Genomic DNA, 18,275 nt, shown 5'->3' on the forward strand with positions numbered 1-18,275 from the left:
ATACAACGCAGTTATATTCACTGAGGTGACGTCAAAACCTACAATATAACAAATGTGATCCTCGCAGCTATGGTCACGTGTTGGCGTATTGACCTATCACTGATTCGAATCTACATAACCTATGTAATATAAATCAATAAAGCATTTCAACATTCCTACTAAAACGCCTTATCTGAACTTTATTGATGCATAACAGAAGTACAGGGAACATTCATAAAAGGAGTTGGTGCTTCTCAGCCAAATCAAAATGAAGGAAATTAATGGGTCACATAGAACTATTTATACCCACATTGAGGCCATTATTTTCTTCTTTTTTATTCTCAGCTGGTATGAGTGTCCCCTGCATCATTCTACTTAGGAACATACATGCTATAGGCAGAGACCGAGAAGGGTCCGGAGATGGTATGTATGACAATAACAATAAAAAAAATAACAAAAACAATGATAATGATAGTAATATGCAACATTTAAATTTGTTAGTACAATGTTTCTATTAAAGAGGAAGTTCACCCTGATGATAATTTTGTTTTAATACAAGCAGAAAATTTGAGAAAAATATTTGTGAAGGTTTGATGAAAATCTATCAAAGAACAAGAGAGATATGAATTTGATTTTTATTCCATTTGTGATGTCATATACTTGTAGCTCCCCCATATATCATGCAAATTTAATTCAATAAATTCCAATTTCATTGGAACATGATGAAGCGAAATCCCGGGGTGGGGGGGGGGGGAAGTACTTGAATTATAACATGATACCTATGTCCCACGCCAAAGTAAAAAAACATGGGGGCTCTGGAACTAAAACTTGGTCTTAAAACGGGGTTCTCCGAAACGGCTCTTGGATCTACGATTGCTAAAAATGCAATGCTCCGGAACTGACTACATAAAAACGGGGGTCCCCGGAACTCATTAGATCGTAGGCGTAATTGGTAGCGGCTGTGGGATAAAACATGCGCGTCTTGCTAGATTCATATAGACTAGCACTAGCTATTTTCTGGCGCGGGGAGCTTCAGGGATACGGCGCTGTGGCTCTGCGCTGATCGAGCTCGCCGCTCCGACCGGCTGAGTGGTTCATAATTGGCGTGCATTGGAACGAGAAATCACAAATTTGAGGGTCTCCGTAATGGGGAAATATAGCAATTTATATGGATTTCTGAATTGGTGATGCTCTGGAGTGGAAAATTGGCTGAAGGCTGAAAATGGGGGTCTCAATGGCGGCACATACGTACAGGTGTATCATGCATTTATACTTAGATCCCCCAGGAGCAAAATATATTCTTTTAGAAAAGGATATGAAATTATATGTCTCATGATGGCATATCTTCCTCACAATCAATTTTTTTAGAATTGCATTTTTGGAGTTCATATAATGCAACATATTGAGGAGCTGCTCGTATGTGACATTACAAAATCAGAACTTTGAACATTCGTAAATCTATAGTTCTTTGACTGATTTTCATTAAACCTTCAACATTTTATACATTATTTTTTAATCTATAAAATTACTTGTATTATTTTGTAGATGCCTAATTTGAATTTTTTGTGTCTTTTAAATCAAATTGTAAACTGTGACTTTTCAGAACTGAATGAATTATAGATTTAAAAAAAATGAATAGGTAATTCCTGGCAAAGCAACTTTTGTCACAGAAGTAAGAACCAGTTTTTAAAATCTCATTCATGAATAACATCTTGAGTATTGATTGTAGTCAAGATATAGATTTGAAATATTATCAATTTTCTTCACAATTACATGTACATTATGTTCACAGCCTTATCTTCAAAGAGTTGCGATAGATCTGAAATTACGAAGTTAAGGACGTTCCACAGTTATGTTTGTGCGCATTATGATCTGCGCATAGTTTACACTCTGCGCGCTGACGTCACAATGGATGAACAAGTGATTAATTAGATGCGCGTATGTGCTGATTTTTCTCATCTTCTGCACTTTAACTGCAGATCCGATGCGTTATTTCATGAAGCTAAAAAATGGAATTATTCCATGGACCATTCAAAAAAAGATTCTCTACAATTTCAAAATACTTTACTCTGCAGTGCTGCCAAGAATCACGAATATTACCCCGAGTTTGAATAAATGGTAGAGTGGTTTTGATTTTTTCTTCACATAGATACAAAGCATTCGGCGCATTTTTGGTGTTTTAAAAAGCACATTTGCTCTAATAAAATACTGATAGTTTAAAAACAAGCACATGAACCCCTATTTTTTAATGTTTGTTCCTCTTAGGTATACCTTCCTCTACAACTCTACAAATTTTGGTGAAAAGGACATGGATTTTGAATAAAGTGCAGCATTTATTGTACTTTTGTAGTTTGTTACTGAAATTTCACATTTTTTAGATTGGGATTTTGTTATCTTTTACGCCATTTTTAAGAATTGACAGTGCTGTTAAACTTAAAATTGCAAACAAATAGCACTATAAATATATTCTCCATTCTAACGATACAATTATTAACTCTCTTGCGAAATTTGATGACTTGTTCATGTATTTTGACTGAGTAATAGAGGTTTAAACTCATTGTAGTAATCTTGGGCGGTCTAAAAATGCCAAATTCTTTTGAATGCGCAATTCTTAAGAACATCAATTTGGGTGAACTTTGAAGTTCTATAGCAAAAAATCAAGCACATGGACCTATGTTAATTTTTGCATATTTCGAATATTAAGGTTCTAAAGTATCTGTGTGCAAAGTTTGGTGAAAATGACATGGATTTCACTTTAACTGTGGAACGTTCTTAAATGATTTTAAAAGCCCTGTCACATCAGTCCCTTCAAGCCTTGGTACCCGCAGGTCGCCAGCAGTTGGTCCGCATTGACGGTATCTCGCACATATCTCACACGCAGTTGCCCGCAGAAGCGCACAGAAGTATGATTTGCACGCAGTAAAGTTTGGAGCATGCTCTAATTTGAATCTTTCACAATTTTTTAGTAAGATCTGGTAGGAATGATGTTCTCGATTCAAGTCTCTTGCATGTGATTCATTGGGTTTATTCGTCAAATGCCAATTCGTCCAATTGTCAACTTGTCTACTATCATCTGGTCTACCATCGGTTTGCCCACTCACCACATTGTCTACTGTCATTTAGTCTAATGCCATTCCGTCTAATAATCAGTTGGTCCAATCGCCATTTAGTCCATATACCATTTGGTCTAATTGAACTAAGGGTTAAATTGTGCAAAATGAATGAAAATGACATGGATATTAGACCAACTGGTTATGGGACGAAATGGTCATAGGTGACCATTAGACGAAATGTTGATGGACAGAATGGCATTAGACTAAATGAAAGTAGACCATGTGGTGAGTGGACGAGTTGGCAGTAGACAATTTGGCAATTTACCTCCATATGTACATGTACTGTATGTTACCTTTCTTTGTTTCAGACCTGAGAGTAGCAGCATACCTGAAAGAGACTATTAACAATCTCCATTCAACATATCCTGATTGGCCAATGATAGTCGTGGCAACAGCACCTTCGGCAAAGCGTGTGACAGCGGACATCCAGAGCTGCTTCCTACACCATTTGGGAATGGAGGTATTTTTCATTTAATTTTTGTTTTATTTTCATACTAATAGCTTCAATATGAAAAGTGTTTAATGTGTTGGTGAATGTATTAATCGTCAACATCAGCCTAGATTTATCAGCTCATATTGTTTAAATAGTGCACAGTCCACCATGAACTATTCGGTTTCTAGAAATCAAATGCAACTTGGTCTTTATTTAGTAAAACATGCCATTTAGGGATTTCAGCTTGATTTTGAGTGCTGTATTTAAATGCAACTCTTCTGCGATGGGGCCCTAGTCTGCTGGGCAAACCCTTCACTCAAGTAAAGGGTCTGAATTGCAGCCTACTCATGCCTTGTGTACTGAAGAACAGCAAGTTTTTATGTGCTAGTCTTTGCATAGAGGCGCACTTGTTGATCAAAGTTCCAATCAGGGTCTGTGCCTGCAGACTAAAGGCCCCTGATGTTATAATGATAGTGATAATAATAAATATGATAATAATATGGTGCCAAATTTAATCTGTAAAGTGCTCAAGGTGCCTTTCAAGAATAGTTAAAGGAAGTTAAGAGGAATTGAACAGAAATCTTGTACAAATCACCTTTCATATTCGTCTTTATCGCTCCATCACAAGTGCAGCACTGAATACAGCTATAACAATCATCTTGCACATAACATGATGCAATTTTAACCCTTTGAACCCGTTAGGCCGGAATACCGGCCCACCAGTAAACGCACATATACCCGATAGGCCGGAATACCGGCCTACAGCCATGTGACTTCAAAACATGGATTCTAAATGTCAGGTGATCTTTTCAAAATGACGTCATCTTTCTAGTACGTGTAGGAATATTTAGTCGATAATTTCAGTCAAGGTTGGTGATGATTTCGGAAGGATTTAGCATAAAAAATGGCCCAAATATGCCACTTTTTTATGGTTGCTCGTGTCGTGTGTGCGGTAACACACGGTGTAATATGCGGCGAGTCACGTGCTTACTATGGGGAAACAATTGGTATATCTGACTTTGGTGAAAACAGTGATTTTGAGCCCAAAACAGACACTAAAGTTGATATTTCTGTTTGTAGACTAGGTCTACGAGAAGGTAAATAACGTCAGCCGGCTCGGTCCGGGTACTAGCGGGGGGAAGATGCCGTTGGATCTCGAATCATGGGAGTTTGTGAATGTGGTCAATATGTGCAAATAATTCAGGGTATAGGTCACCACCGCCCCTAATAATTCAGGGTTCAAAGGGTTAACCAATCACAATGCTTATTTCACATTCACAATTACATACTATTAGTAAATGTATATGATATGTATTTTCTTCCACTTATAACTTTTGTTTGCACTCTGCCTTGCTTTTTCTGTTTCATTGATCATCTTATGTCTCTTTCACTACCTCTTTCTTTCCCTTCTCTCCACCCTTATTTTACTCTCTTACTTTTCTCAAATTCTTCCAGTTCAGTAATATCTCCTCCAATATATGTATTTTCTTTCTTCCGATGTATTTTCCAAGGTTCCCAATGAGCAGGAGAGGTGTGACATATTGCAAGCCCTTTGTGAGAAGGTGTCTTTGGCAGCTGATGTTGAGATACCCCACATTGCTAAAAGAACAGCCGTAAGTAATCATGATTTAACCCCTATTGAAACTTAAACGGGGGGGGGGGGGTCAATTTGTCCCCCCTCACCAAATTTCATCGCTATTCCGCTGCACAATTTTTTTTTACCGCGCCGCTCGCTGACTTTTTACTTTCAAGTCTTGCGCATATTTTGAGACCAAATTTGCGACGCCCGGGTACGCGGTTTCGAAATTACGCAATATTTGTAAGTGCATGTCAGTCCCAAAATTGCTCAAAAACGTGATTCCATGTACAAAGTCAATGCAAATTGTGTTTATCAACCAAAAATCATAAATGTATGATTATGTTTACTTTTGTTGGTTTAGATGGATTTATTTTATGTCATTTATGATCGCTTACAAAATAAAACCTTCGTTTTTTATTGTTTTTTATGAACAAAGTTCATAAAAAACAATAAAAAACGAAGGTTTGAAAAAAAACAAAGAAATACATAAGAATATAAAAAAAACAATGAAACACATTATTTTTGGGCAATCATTTTTTTCGATGTTTGATAGAAATGTAAAAATTGACATGTTCACCAAAAAATAGCATTCTACTAGCTACATTAAGTGAGTTAAAGGCAAAAACATATACAAAAAAACAAATTAAGAGCAAATTTCATACGCTTATTTGCATAATTAATTGATAAGAAAATATAAGCAATTAATTTTTTTTTTAATTTTACGATACAGTCTTGTAGATTTCATCTGGCTCCACGCGCGTGCAAATTTTTGAGGCGATCGTTCGATCAACGGCTGAGATCTTAGGGGGGCTCAGTATATTCTGGTCTGAAATAGCCCAGTTAAGATAGGGTTAATATCTTGGGCCCGTTTCATAAAACCTGTTTTAATAACAATTTTACAATAACAGTTTAAAGCTACTAAGATGATTCAGTTTGATTGGCTGACAGTGAACTTGTAATTTACATGTAAATTGTACATAAGATATTCAATTCCTTTGAAACGGGACACAGAGTACCTTATTTGGTTTGCAGGAGGCAGCAGCATCTATAGGTTCACAACCTCCGTGCGCATGCAGGAAACTCGGGATTCATACTGCAGTGGATGGTGGCAGTTCGGCCGTTGCTAACCATTTGCTGAGCAATTAAGCATGTGCAGATCGATATTGTTCATCTTGGTTTAAGATGCTCAGCTGAGCAAGGAGATTCACGCACCTACACATGCTCGAAGCAGCATTCATTCACCAGGCAAAATACTATGTTATTTTGGGGACTACTTTTCACGACCTACTACATGTGTACCTAAATCTGCAACATTGGATGGGTTTTAACATTGCAGTGAATGAGGACTTCAAGGTCTCTATTTCATTTTCCAGGCCTCTCTTGAGCATTTTAGGGGCAAAATCGCCCCCAGCTCACCTGTAATTTTTTCCCTGGACCCCATTCTGTGCCGACGAAAGGAATTTGTAAGAACCTTTGCGTTAATTAGTTGCTAATGCTTGAATTAATGTTTGTTTACTAAGCCTAATTTGTTTACCTTGACAGTAAATCACAGCTCATCATTTCGCGTCCACAGTATTTTTCAATTCTATATTGTTTTTTTTTCAAGCTTTATGTTTATTCATTCAACTGTATGTTGAAAAACTTCATTATATCAGTTTTTGTCTCCCCTGCATAGCAGAGCGAGACTATAGGCGCCGCTTTACCGACGGCGATAGCGGCGGCGTCAACATCAAATCTTAACCTAAGGTTAAGTTTTTGAAATGACATCATAACTTAGAAAGTATATGGACCTAGTTCATTAAACTTCGACATAAGGTTAATCAAGTATTACTGAACATCTTGCCTGAGTTTCAGGTCACATGACCAAGGTCAAAGGTCATTTAGGGTCAATGAACTTAGACCATGTTGGGAGAATTATTTTCAAAATCTTAACCGAAGGTTTAGTTTTTGAAATGACATCATAACTTAGAAAGCATATGGACCTAGTTCATGAAACTTGGGCATAAGGTTAATCAAGTATTAGTAAACATCCTGCTCGAGTTTCAGGTCACATGACCAAGGTCAGAGGTCATTTAGGGTCAAAGAACGTTGGTCAAGTTGGGGGTATTTGTTGAATTACTATCATAACTTTGAAAATTTATGGATCTAGTTCATGAAACTTGGGCATAAGGTTAATCAAGTATTAGTGAACATCCTGCTCGAGTTTCAGGTCACATGACCAAGGTCAAAGGTCATTTAGGGTCAATGAACTTTGGCAAAGTTGGGGGTATTTGTTGAATTACCATCATAACTTTGAAAATTTATGGATCTAGTTCATGAAACTTAGACATTAAGTTAATCAAGTACCACTGAATATCCTGTGCGTGTTTCAGGTCACATGACCATGGTCAATGGTCATTTAAGGTCAATGAACTTTGGCCGTGTTGGGGGTATTTGTTAAATTACCATCCTAACTCTGAAAGTTTATGGATCTAGTTCATAAAACTTGGACATAAGAGTAATCAAGTATCACTGAACATCCTGTACGAGTTTCAGGTCACATGACCATGGTCAAAGGTCATTAAAGGTCAATAAACTTTGGCCATGTTGGGGGTATTTGTTGAATTACCATCCTAACTATGAAAGTTTATGGATCTAGTTCATAAAACTTGGGATACAAGAGTAATCAAGTATCACTTAACATCCCCTGTGAGTTTCAGGTCACAAAACCAAGGTCAAAGGTCAGTTAAGGTCAATAAATTTAGGCCATGTTGGGGTAATTATTGAATTGCCATCATAACTTTGAAAGTTTATGGATAGAGTGAATGAAATGTGGACATGGGTGTAGTTGACAAGTCTTAAGTCACCGTTCAAATGTCATTTATGGTCAATGAATGTGGTATTATGTCATTATATGAATGGTGTTTTTGTGAATGATTATTTTATAGTAGTTTTCAAAGTTAGCACTGCTGCTATATTAAATCGCGTAATGCAGGCGAGACTGCCAGAGGCGTTCCACTTGTTTTATGCTATTTTTTATTATTATTTTTTTTTTACCAAGCACTTATTTATTTGTCCCCTAAATATGTATATTATTTATATCAGTTAATCTTTTTCATTTCCCAGGATCCATGTGACTCTCTTGATCTTATTGCGTATATTTGGTCTGTATATGTTTTCAGATCACACCAAAGGAAATAATTATAATATAATAGCCTTCCTATTGCCTTTCTCATCCTCAGGGTATGGTCCTTGGTGATCTTGCTGCTCTTCATGCACACACCATCAGAGCGGCACTGTCCAGGATTGTGGCTGCCTGCTCTGTAGGTAGCAAGCTCTCCATCCAGGAAGAGAAGGACATCTGTGCTGCTGGGGTACAGATCCATCAGAGTGACTTTGAGGTGGCCCTCAGCAAGCTCCAGTCTGCGCATGCTGACAGCATTGGTGCTCCTAAGGTATTTTGAAGTTATTCATCCCCTTTACTGATTCAGTCAGATTTAAAAAAAAAAAATCTTTACCCTTCTAGTTAATGGTTCAATCTTGATGAAGTTTCTGGAGACTGAGGAAATAGCTAAAAGAACGGGGTCATATATTCAAGTTTGACTACTGCAAAGAACATGATCGCCTAGGCAGTTGAGAGAGGGATTTGGATTGCGATGACCGGAGTTTGAGTCCCTCTTTGTGCGCTAGTGCCCTTTGTTACGTTTTTATCCTCATCACCAAGTCTCTCGAAGAGAGGACTTTAAACATTCGGTCCTTTGATTGCTTGCTTACAACCATTCATGCTTTCTTTGCAATTGGGTAAAAAAAAAACACAAAATCACCACCAAATGATGTGAGATTGTCTGTAGGTTTTATCTCTTTTTTCTCACTTGGCTGTGGAATAAGCTCCCTCCTCTCGTTAAATCATCACTAATATTGGATCAATTAAAACGAAAGTTGAAGACCTACATTACCTTTTTTAGTATCCTATTCATGTATGCACTGGACTTAGAGCAATACTGTCACTGCCTGGTAATTTGTATTTATTTTATATCCTTTGCTGACCAGGGTTGGCATCTCAAAGCATGTTGTATCCTGTGAAACAGGAGCTGTATAAATATGAACCGTTATTATTGTTATTACTTAGATTCCTAATGTGAGCTGGGAGGATGTTGGTGGTCTGTCCGATGTGAAGGCTGAGATCCTGGACACCATACAGTTACCTCTACAGCACCCTGAATTGTTTGCTGCAGGACTCAGAAGATCAGGTCAGTTTTTCACAAAACTGTTCGTAAGTTACAAGAAATTTATGGATGACTGGTATAAACCCTTTTTTGTCTCCCCTGCATAGCAGAGCAAGACTACAGGCGCCACTTTTCCTACGGCAGCATCAACATCAAATCTTACCCTAAGGTTAAGTTTTTGAAATGACATTATAACTTAGAAAGAGAAAGTATATGGACCTAGTTCGTGAAACTTGGACATAAGAGTAATCAAGTATTACTGAACATCCTGCCTGAGTTGTAGGTCACATGACCAAGGTTAAAGGTCATTTAGGGATCAATGAACTTGACTAATTTTGGGGGTATTTGTAGAATTGGCATCATAACTTAGAAAGTTTATGGGTGTAGTTCGTGAAACATAGACATAAGGGTAATCAAGAATAAATGATTGTTTTGCACACATCTTAGATCTTATTATCATGGTCAAAGTTAATTTTGGGTCAATGGACTAGTATTTTATTATCATATGAATGTTTTCGTTTGTGAATAATTATTCAATAGCTGTTTTCAAAGTAAGAACTGCTGCCAATTATCGAATCGCGTAATGCAGGCGAGACTTCCAGAGGCGTTTCACTTGCTTTTAAACTAAATCGGTACCTATGAAAATCTGGTGCGTATCATCATTTATCACAAAAACGGTCACCAGTGGTTTGTGAAATCGTTTGTAACTTACAAAGAGCTTTTTGAAAGACCAAATATGTCAGTTCAGGAGAGAGAGAGAGAGAGTTTCATGAAGCATCTTTCAGTGATTTTTCTCAGCAAACTTGCTTGTAGCCAATCAGATGCAAGGATTTCAGTAGCATGTTAAAGTTATCAGTGTTAATCACAGTGCTTCCCATGCTTTCAACCCTTTCATCAGAGGTTTATTTATAGGGATGAATAGATCACATATTCTTCCTCAAATTGGCAACATTAATTTATTTTGATTGCTACATTAATTATTATTACAACTTGTGATTAGGATTTGATCTAAGGTGGATTGGAAATTACCAAACATTAGTGAGCAAAGAAAAGGAGAAATTTGTATATAAGTTGAGAAAATTGATGCCAAGTTTTGAAATGATAGACAATATATCCATATCTCCTTGTGTGATGAAATCTTACACCTCGAAATAGTAAATATTTTAAGAGAGTGAATAATTACGACTTCCATAATACCGTTGTTTTCCTTTTCATGTGGCGTAGGGTGTTTTTAATGTCAATTTTCAAATATAAGTAGCACATGAGTCATTATTGAAAACACAATTATAAAGTGTGGATATAATGTGAAATAGAGGGTGTGTTGACTGTCCCCCATTTCTGGTCATAAAAGTAAACAAACGTCTTTCAGATCTTGATTCGGATGAAAATTTAAATGCCAAAAAGGGTATGTTTGGAAATGCGATCAACACAGATTTTACAAATGTGACACTGAACATTGAAACGTCTTTAAATTTGCGCTAGCAGTGGAAGCCTACTCAGACACATGCCAGAATTGACCTTTCTTGTGATGGGTCAAACAGTGCAGTAAGCTGCGCTAACGAGAGTGGGAAATTTAAAGACAATCGATGTGCAATCAGCTTTATGTTTTCAACACTGAAAGGTGTACCCCTGATTGTGTTCATGTTCTGTGTTTTGTACATGTAATTGCGTTTTCAATCATGATTCATGTTGCTGTTGAATTTTCATGAAGCTCTAATGTGTAAATGGTTTTCTACTTTGTATTTTTTCCCATTTTTTTTTCATTTTCGATAAAGGTGTCTTGTTGTATGGGCCACCTGGAACAGGAAAGACGCTTCTAGCCAAAGCTGTTGCTACAGAATGTTCTCTCAATTTCTTAAGGTATGAACATTATACAAATATACCAGGCTTGAGAAAGTATAGTTGGGAATTATTCATCTGAGGTTGGACGGGCAAATACTATCTTTTTCTGATTGCCAGTCCAACCGAGGATGAATGATTCCCACTAATACTTTCAAAAGAAACTCGTAGTATATTTGTTTTATATCTCTTCCCTAAATTTAGCGATAAACCTTGGTGGTTTTAAATGTCCTAGTTCCTATTCTGGACTAAATTTGTTTAGCCACTACACACCAAGGGTTTCCCACTTGAGACAATTTAACATCTGCTGTGCCCTAGATTTACCGTTTACTCTGTGTAGTTTTCAATATTTTTTCTGGGGAGAACTGCTTATGCTCAATGTTTATTTGGCTCCGAATAGTTTTTTAATGGAAATAATAGTGGAAAAATATATATTTGTCACATGAGCACCAATTGACCAATCATTTTTACACATGAATATAATTCTTCATAGACAGATACGTGACACACCCTCAAAAGATATATAATGCCCCACCCCTGAAAAGAAAACAGTAATGTACTGTATTGTAGATGTAATGACACCCTTTCCTCCTTGATGGGTGGGGGGTGTCACGAAACCAAGCTGAAGTATATTCTCGCCTTGACGCAAAGAAATACCTGTGACTAAAAGCTTTGCAAGAAGAAGTTGATTTTATTACAAGTTCAAGACTTCAAGATGAATCCTCAATTCAACGCAGCGCAATCAAATACCAGCTCTGAGACATACGTCACCCTCTTTTTCATAGCTATACCATCTTCTGCCTAAAATTCACTTTCCTTCCACTATTTATAACCTACTGTTACATATAAATGTATAAAGGAATATATAGAGAATTACATAGAAATGTATAAAGGAATAAATAGAGAATTCTCTACCCTATGTTTCTCCTTGATCGAAATTACATAAACTACTCTAGCCAATCAAGGCTCAGGATTGACTTATATAAGTTATATTAATCATTATCTTGGGATGGATATTTGTGATACATGTACATAGAGTAACTACTTGGAACCAATCATCTCACAGGACCACCTTACATAAGCGTTGGGAGGTGCATTTAAAGAAATACGTAATGAAACTTCTTTGGACCAATCACATCAGAGGAGTTCCTTACATCAGTTAAGTTGTTCCTTGTCTGGAGATGGATGTAAAGAGTTACAAAGAATAACCACTTTTGGCCAATGATACTATAGGGCTATCTTGCATAAGTGTCTGGATATGAACTAAAGTTTTGTAAAGAGAAACGCTTTCTGACCTGCCAATTGCAGTTCAGTACTTTCTTACAATTTTTCCAGTCTGGGGTAATGAATGTTTATTCCTCCCTTGACGTTTGTATCAAGGACAAAGACCCCTGCAGTAGGAGAAAAGACCCTGGCCTATTTTGAGCCATGGCCTTAAGACTTGAAGCCATGTGAACGTAAATCCTGGCATGTGAAATGGGATACTGTATTAGGACTTTCACATGCCTACTTTAATCTTAGGTACACACCTATCACTTAGAAAGAATATTATTTAACTGTGAGAATTGCTTCGTCACAGGGGGTAGAATGGATGAACACCATTGCCTAACAAAATCAAGACTCAAGACAACTGATGACATCTGTAATTCTGTAATATTCTCTCTTCCAAACTATAAAAGTATCCTACTTGTATCCTACATGTAGGCAATTCCATAAAATATGTATGTCCAACTGATAGTGGGACCTTTCTTAATTAATTTTCCACTATTCATAGTTCATGAATTGTTATGATTATATTTGATTTGCTTGGTGTCACCTGTGCCCGGGAGGCGAAATGCAAACTAAATCACTATGACACGCAAGCCTCTCCCAAACAGTTCATGAGATAAAGTCAGATTTGAGAAAAAGGAGGGTCGGACATTCAAACAGGTTGATTATTTTTATGGAACTGCTCATGTGTTGATAAATAGTAATATGATTAGGAAAGAATGTATTTATCAAAAATAGCTTTTGCTAATCTGAATATAAAATGCTCTTCTTCGGTCCTGCATAGTATTTTGTCAGTAGTTTGAATTTTGCTGTAAAAAAAAATATTGAATGCTTAGTCTATTTTAGTTTGCTTGCTACTTAATGGGGTATCCTGGGATGAAAAATATGTGATTTGAAGAGATAGAATCAAATCAGACAAACAAAACTGAAAACTTCATGAAAATTGAATGAGGAATAAAGTTTTGACATTTAAATGTGATGTATTATATAGTTTAAACAGTTCTATTTACTGTACGCCCTGGTGGATATGCAATTAGAAATCTGATGTAATCTCCCCACTTATTATTTTGGTATTTTATTATATGCCATTATCTTTGTTAAGATATTGTCCTCCGAGAATCTAAAATTAGGATTGTCTAATGATATACAGTGTAAGATGATCATTGTTGAATTTTTTTTTTAACAAGGGAGACACGTTTTATTCATACATGTAATGAAAAAAAGAAAGGATGGTTATATTATCAGCCCACGTATAGTGCACATTCATGAGGGTGTGCATCAAAATGTTTTCATAAATATTGCTGAAGTGCAGTGAAGTTCAATAACTTCATCATTTTTCATTGTATTTTAATGAACTTTACAGGGTTTTGCTCATTGAATTTTACTCTGTTCATTTAGGTTATGTTACTTGCAGACTGTAATACCTTTTTAAAGTGTTGTGATGTATGGAAATCCATCAGCGTCAAATTTTTTATTTTTTTGTGTAAGAAATTCGCACAATGTCCTTTGTAAACAAAGTGAAGCACCCTAGCTTTCTAGGAAAGCAATGAATGTATGAATAAACAGCATCTATCTAGAAAATATTTTGAACAAACATGCATTTTAGATGTTGACATTGCTGGCTTTCCATAGTTGTGGTTGATAGGATCAATCACAACTTTTTGTAAGATGGGGCCCAGACCACATTTCATTGATGTTGAGGCTCATAGTGCTGAAAATACAATTGTCCGGGGGGTCTGTTTAACAGAAAAAGAAGTATGACTTATAGGGTGTTTCAAGAAACTTGCAAGTGATGGCAATTTAATTTTAGGTCCCAACAACAATTGAAAGTCATGCATTTCAATGTATAGATGGTCTGCTTCTTGCATCAACAAATATAAATTGATTTGCTTGAGTTAAAATTGATCTATCACTTTTAAACGTGCAATTGATTGCAAATATTTTCTTGCAATACTAGTACCCCCTCCCTCCAGGGGCGGATCCAGCTTTCACCAATGGGGGGGGGGGGCGAAATTCTTTTTACCCATATTTCCCCGATCGGCTGCTCAAAGTTGATTTTCATTTGTTTCTTTGAAGGGGTAGTCCTAACAGTCACTTCTTAGCTTTATTCTCACAAAACATGAATAATGTCTTATAAGCCCTAATTGAATAGTACGAGCGCGAGCTAATTTTTTTAAAGAAAAAAAACACCATCCAGTGGCTGTTTGGCTGGCATCTTGCCAGTGTTCAGCTTGCACTTGGCCTGGTGCGGTTCTCTTAAAGCAGTGGCAGTTCTCTGAGCACTGTTGTTTTTGCATGATTTCTCTCATCATATTTTATGTTTATCAAGTATTGAGATCAAAATTTTCTAACCAGAGTTAAATATGGAGTAAATAAACCCTCCACAGACTCAACTCAAACCTCATTGCTTGTGCAGCCACCAAATGCCAAAGCGATAAATTGCTTAGCCCATTATAAAACAAATGTGCTTAATATGACAATTTTATCCTAAAGAAAAATCAAGATTATTTTTCTTGTTTTTACCATAGTGTGAAAGGACCTGAACTGATCAATATGTATGTAGGGCAGAGTGAAGAGAACGTCAGAGAAGGTATGTCATTTTGATGGTTTATGCTATCTTCAAAGGTTTCTCAACGTAAGTCAGAATCTTATTTGTCCTTTTAAGCTTGTTTTTAAAAGCCCAACCCCAAAGTGACCAACCCCAAAGTGACCTTGGGTATCTTCTTATCTTAATACTGAAACCCTTCACAAATTGTTTTTATTCAGGGTTTCCAGTACATCAGGAAAATCAGGGAGGATGTTTTTACTTTTTCCAGTCAGGGTAAAATCAGGAATTTGATCAGAAATACCTCATATCAGGCAAATGACAGAAAAATCTGAATTTTTATCAGCCCAAAAGTCGAAAGCACAGTAGTCAGTCAGAATCTGTTATATTTTGTTGCATATAAAAACAACATCCATTGAATGACTGGTTATGGAGGTGCTAATTAGTTTCACATTATTGTTTTTATACTGAAAATACATGTAATTCAATGCAACTACTTAGAAAGCATGCGAAACTGGGAATGGTTTAGATAATTATCAGGAAATTTTTAAACTTCATCAAGGAAAAATCTGGGAATTTTGTTTTCTTGAAATGCTGGGTACCCTGTTATTATTACTGGTTCAAAAGAACCTTACGGCTCCTCATTAGTCAAGTGTGGTGATGAGTTTGTACAATTCCAAGTGACCTCCCACGTAGCCATGATGTAGTTTTGGAGGGGGCGGTAAGTGCACGGGAATTGTGCCAGGTGCAGGGACTTTTAATGTCTCATCAAATTCAAATAAAAAAGACATCTCTAGTACCCTATATCACCTTGAATTCAATTGACTTGATGTGATTTAAAACTTATTTTCGAAAGAGATTATGAATGCCCCTTAAGGGATAAGATTGAGGAATTTGAAATAATTCCTTGTGTGGAAGTTAAAACACTATCAAATTTTGAGAAAAGAAAGGGCATTTTTGGAGTCGTATCGGATGCCTACCTTGGTCAGATCAAATTTGATAGCAAAAAATAAATTAGGCACATTAGACCCCTGTTACATCTAAAAATCGGTGGCCCGGGGCCAGCCTGAGACCAGTTGCAACCTTGACAAGGATTAAGTAGATTAGCTTTGCGAACGGACCTGGTCCGTAAATGTGTCTGTTTTACATGTACATCACAGCATTTTTCCTCCACTCTTCGGGACGCAGACGGAAGGTTGAGCTACATGGGACCGAGTAGATTTTTTGTTTTATAACATGTTTTTCTTGGTTTATTGTCTTCTATCAAATCAAATATAAACTACAGGTAACAATCAATCTCATAAGCAAATCACTCATCTGGCTTTTTGGATGTATTATGTTAGTAATTAGTAAAGTACAGAAGTAAATGTTATGCCTTTGATGCAATATTATTTTATTCACGACACTTTCCCCTTCTTCTCTTTCTTCTTCTTCTTCTCCTTTTTCCTTCTTCTTTTCTTTCTTATCTTTTGAGTCCTCTTCTTCTCCTTCTTCATCCTCTTCTTTGTCTACTTCCTCCTCTCCTTCTTCTTCTTCTTCACAAAACAGAGTAGAAGACTTGGTATGCAGAGAGAAGATATTCCTTCTTGCAAATAGTGCAGAAACTCTGAAATTTCAAAATTTTATGAGATTTTCACATGCTCTAATTCAGTTGATTTTTCTATGATTTTAAAACCTGATTACAAAGAAAAGAGTGTACGAAATGGGAAATGGATGGTGCAAGGAGAGGGATTTTTTTTATCTCAAGCGAGGCACAGAAACCTGTGTGATATATTAAAAAAAGAATATGTGTAATATCACTCATATTAAATGTTCCCTTTTATATGATTACGAAGTTGAGTGATATTCAAAATTTCAATGTTCGGGCGCGAATCAAAACAGGAAATGGATGTGCAAATTAAGATGTGAAATAATAGCATATGGGGAATGGTTGTTGTTTTCATCCGCTATGACCAGAAGCGCCAATATTTTGTGTCATCACTTTAAAACAAACAAGATAACTTGTCATATACTGAACTATTTCGACTCTAATTCCATGTGGGAATGTGTACTCTTATACTTTCTGGCAAGAAATACACAAGTCCTGCAGATGAGAAAGGGAAAACGGTGTAGGGAGAGGGTGTTGGAAATAAAGGGGAAAGGCAATTTTGAAATTTTCCTATGTGGAGTATGGAAGCAAAATATTTTGTATGAATCCCGAGAGATAAAATATCTCGTTCAGGTTTTTGATCTTTTGAGAAAAGAAGGAAAAACCATATAGCTATATCCCTCCTTCCCTTTTCTCCCTTTGCTTTTTCTTTCTCCCCCTTTTTTTGTTGGGGGGCTAACCATTACCCCCTTAAAAATGACCATAATTGTCCCTATCCCGTTACCATCGAAACATAAATTCAGATGTATGGGTTTACACACATCTGTAGATGAATTTCAAATTTAATACAGGCTCTGTTTCAAAAGCTCAATAATATCAACCTATAAAGCATTCAACATTCCATCGCTTAGCAGTAATTGACTGAATTAATCAGACAATAAAAATGATAATAATAGTCACTGGTTTCATCATTTTGAATAGTTTCCCTAGTAACATCCAGTCATGTCCTTAAGTACAGTTTTTCAAAAACAAGCTAAAAAACTAGTTTATCTATGAAATCCACTTTATAGATTGTAGGCACTTGGGGAGTACATGTAGATCTGCATGTTTGCTTTTTTTCAGTGATATTTGAAAGCGCTTTGAGCATGTTTAAATGGAAAGGCATAATGAACAGGCTGAAATGTATGTCATGCATGTATGTACATGTATGTGTGTGAGGATGTATGTGCGGGTGTATGTATGTACATGTATGTATGTATGTATTATTATTATGCTGTTGTATAGCACTAGGAACCGGTAAGCAGATTCTTGTTTGCCTGTACACAACGTATTGAATTTCTACCCTCCCTCTGGAACATCTCTTTTCTTCTTTTTTCCACTCCTTGAGGAGTATTCCAGGAAGGGTTTTTGTACTCATCTCTTTTCTTCTTTTTCCCCCACTCCTTGAGGAGTATTCCATCAAGGGCAAGGAGATGACGCGACGTGACGTGGTCTTGGCGTCCTGAGATTATTGCCAAGATTTGCAAGAAGATACTGATTTCTTTTCTATTTTTTATGACTTGACTTAATTGTGATTGTAAACACCTATGTTTTCGTGATGTAATTGCCACAAAATTTTCGTTATTGGACTGATCTGGAGGGAGAAACAGCAAATCTGCATTGCCGAACGCTCAGCATTTGAACGTAACTATATATATTCTCTCAGTCCCATATGTACTTTTGATC

At 36.6% G+C, this 18,275-nt stretch overlaps 1 protein-coding gene across 1 annotated transcript in view; it reads left to right on the plus strand.

Annotated features, from left to right (window-relative positions):
• LOC129264280 (peroxisomal ATPase PEX6-like) overlaps window positions 1–18,275 on the plus strand; it is a 48,695-nt gene that overhangs the window by 9,958 nt on the left and 20,462 nt on the right. Inside the window, exons 6-12 of the mRNA XM_064102969.1 lie at window positions 325–402; window positions 3,401–3,552; window positions 5,037–5,138; window positions 8,326–8,538; window positions 9,213–9,333; window positions 11,085–11,169; window positions 14,946–15,007. Of these exons, the coding sequence (XP_063959039.1) occupies window positions 325–402; window positions 3,401–3,552; window positions 5,037–5,138; window positions 8,326–8,538; window positions 9,213–9,333; window positions 11,085–11,169; window positions 14,946–15,007 (813 nt within the window). The remainder of the gene's footprint in view (window positions 1–324; window positions 403–3,400; window positions 3,553–5,036; window positions 5,139–8,325; window positions 8,539–9,212; window positions 9,334–11,084; window positions 11,170–14,945; window positions 15,008–18,275) is intronic.

This window comes from Lytechinus pictus, chromosome 7, assembly GCF_037042905.1.
Source record: "Lytechinus pictus isolate F3 Inbred chromosome 7, Lp3.0, whole genome shotgun sequence".
NCBI classification, from domain to species: Eukaryota; Metazoa; Echinodermata; class Echinoidea; order Temnopleuroida; family Toxopneustidae; genus Lytechinus; species Lytechinus pictus.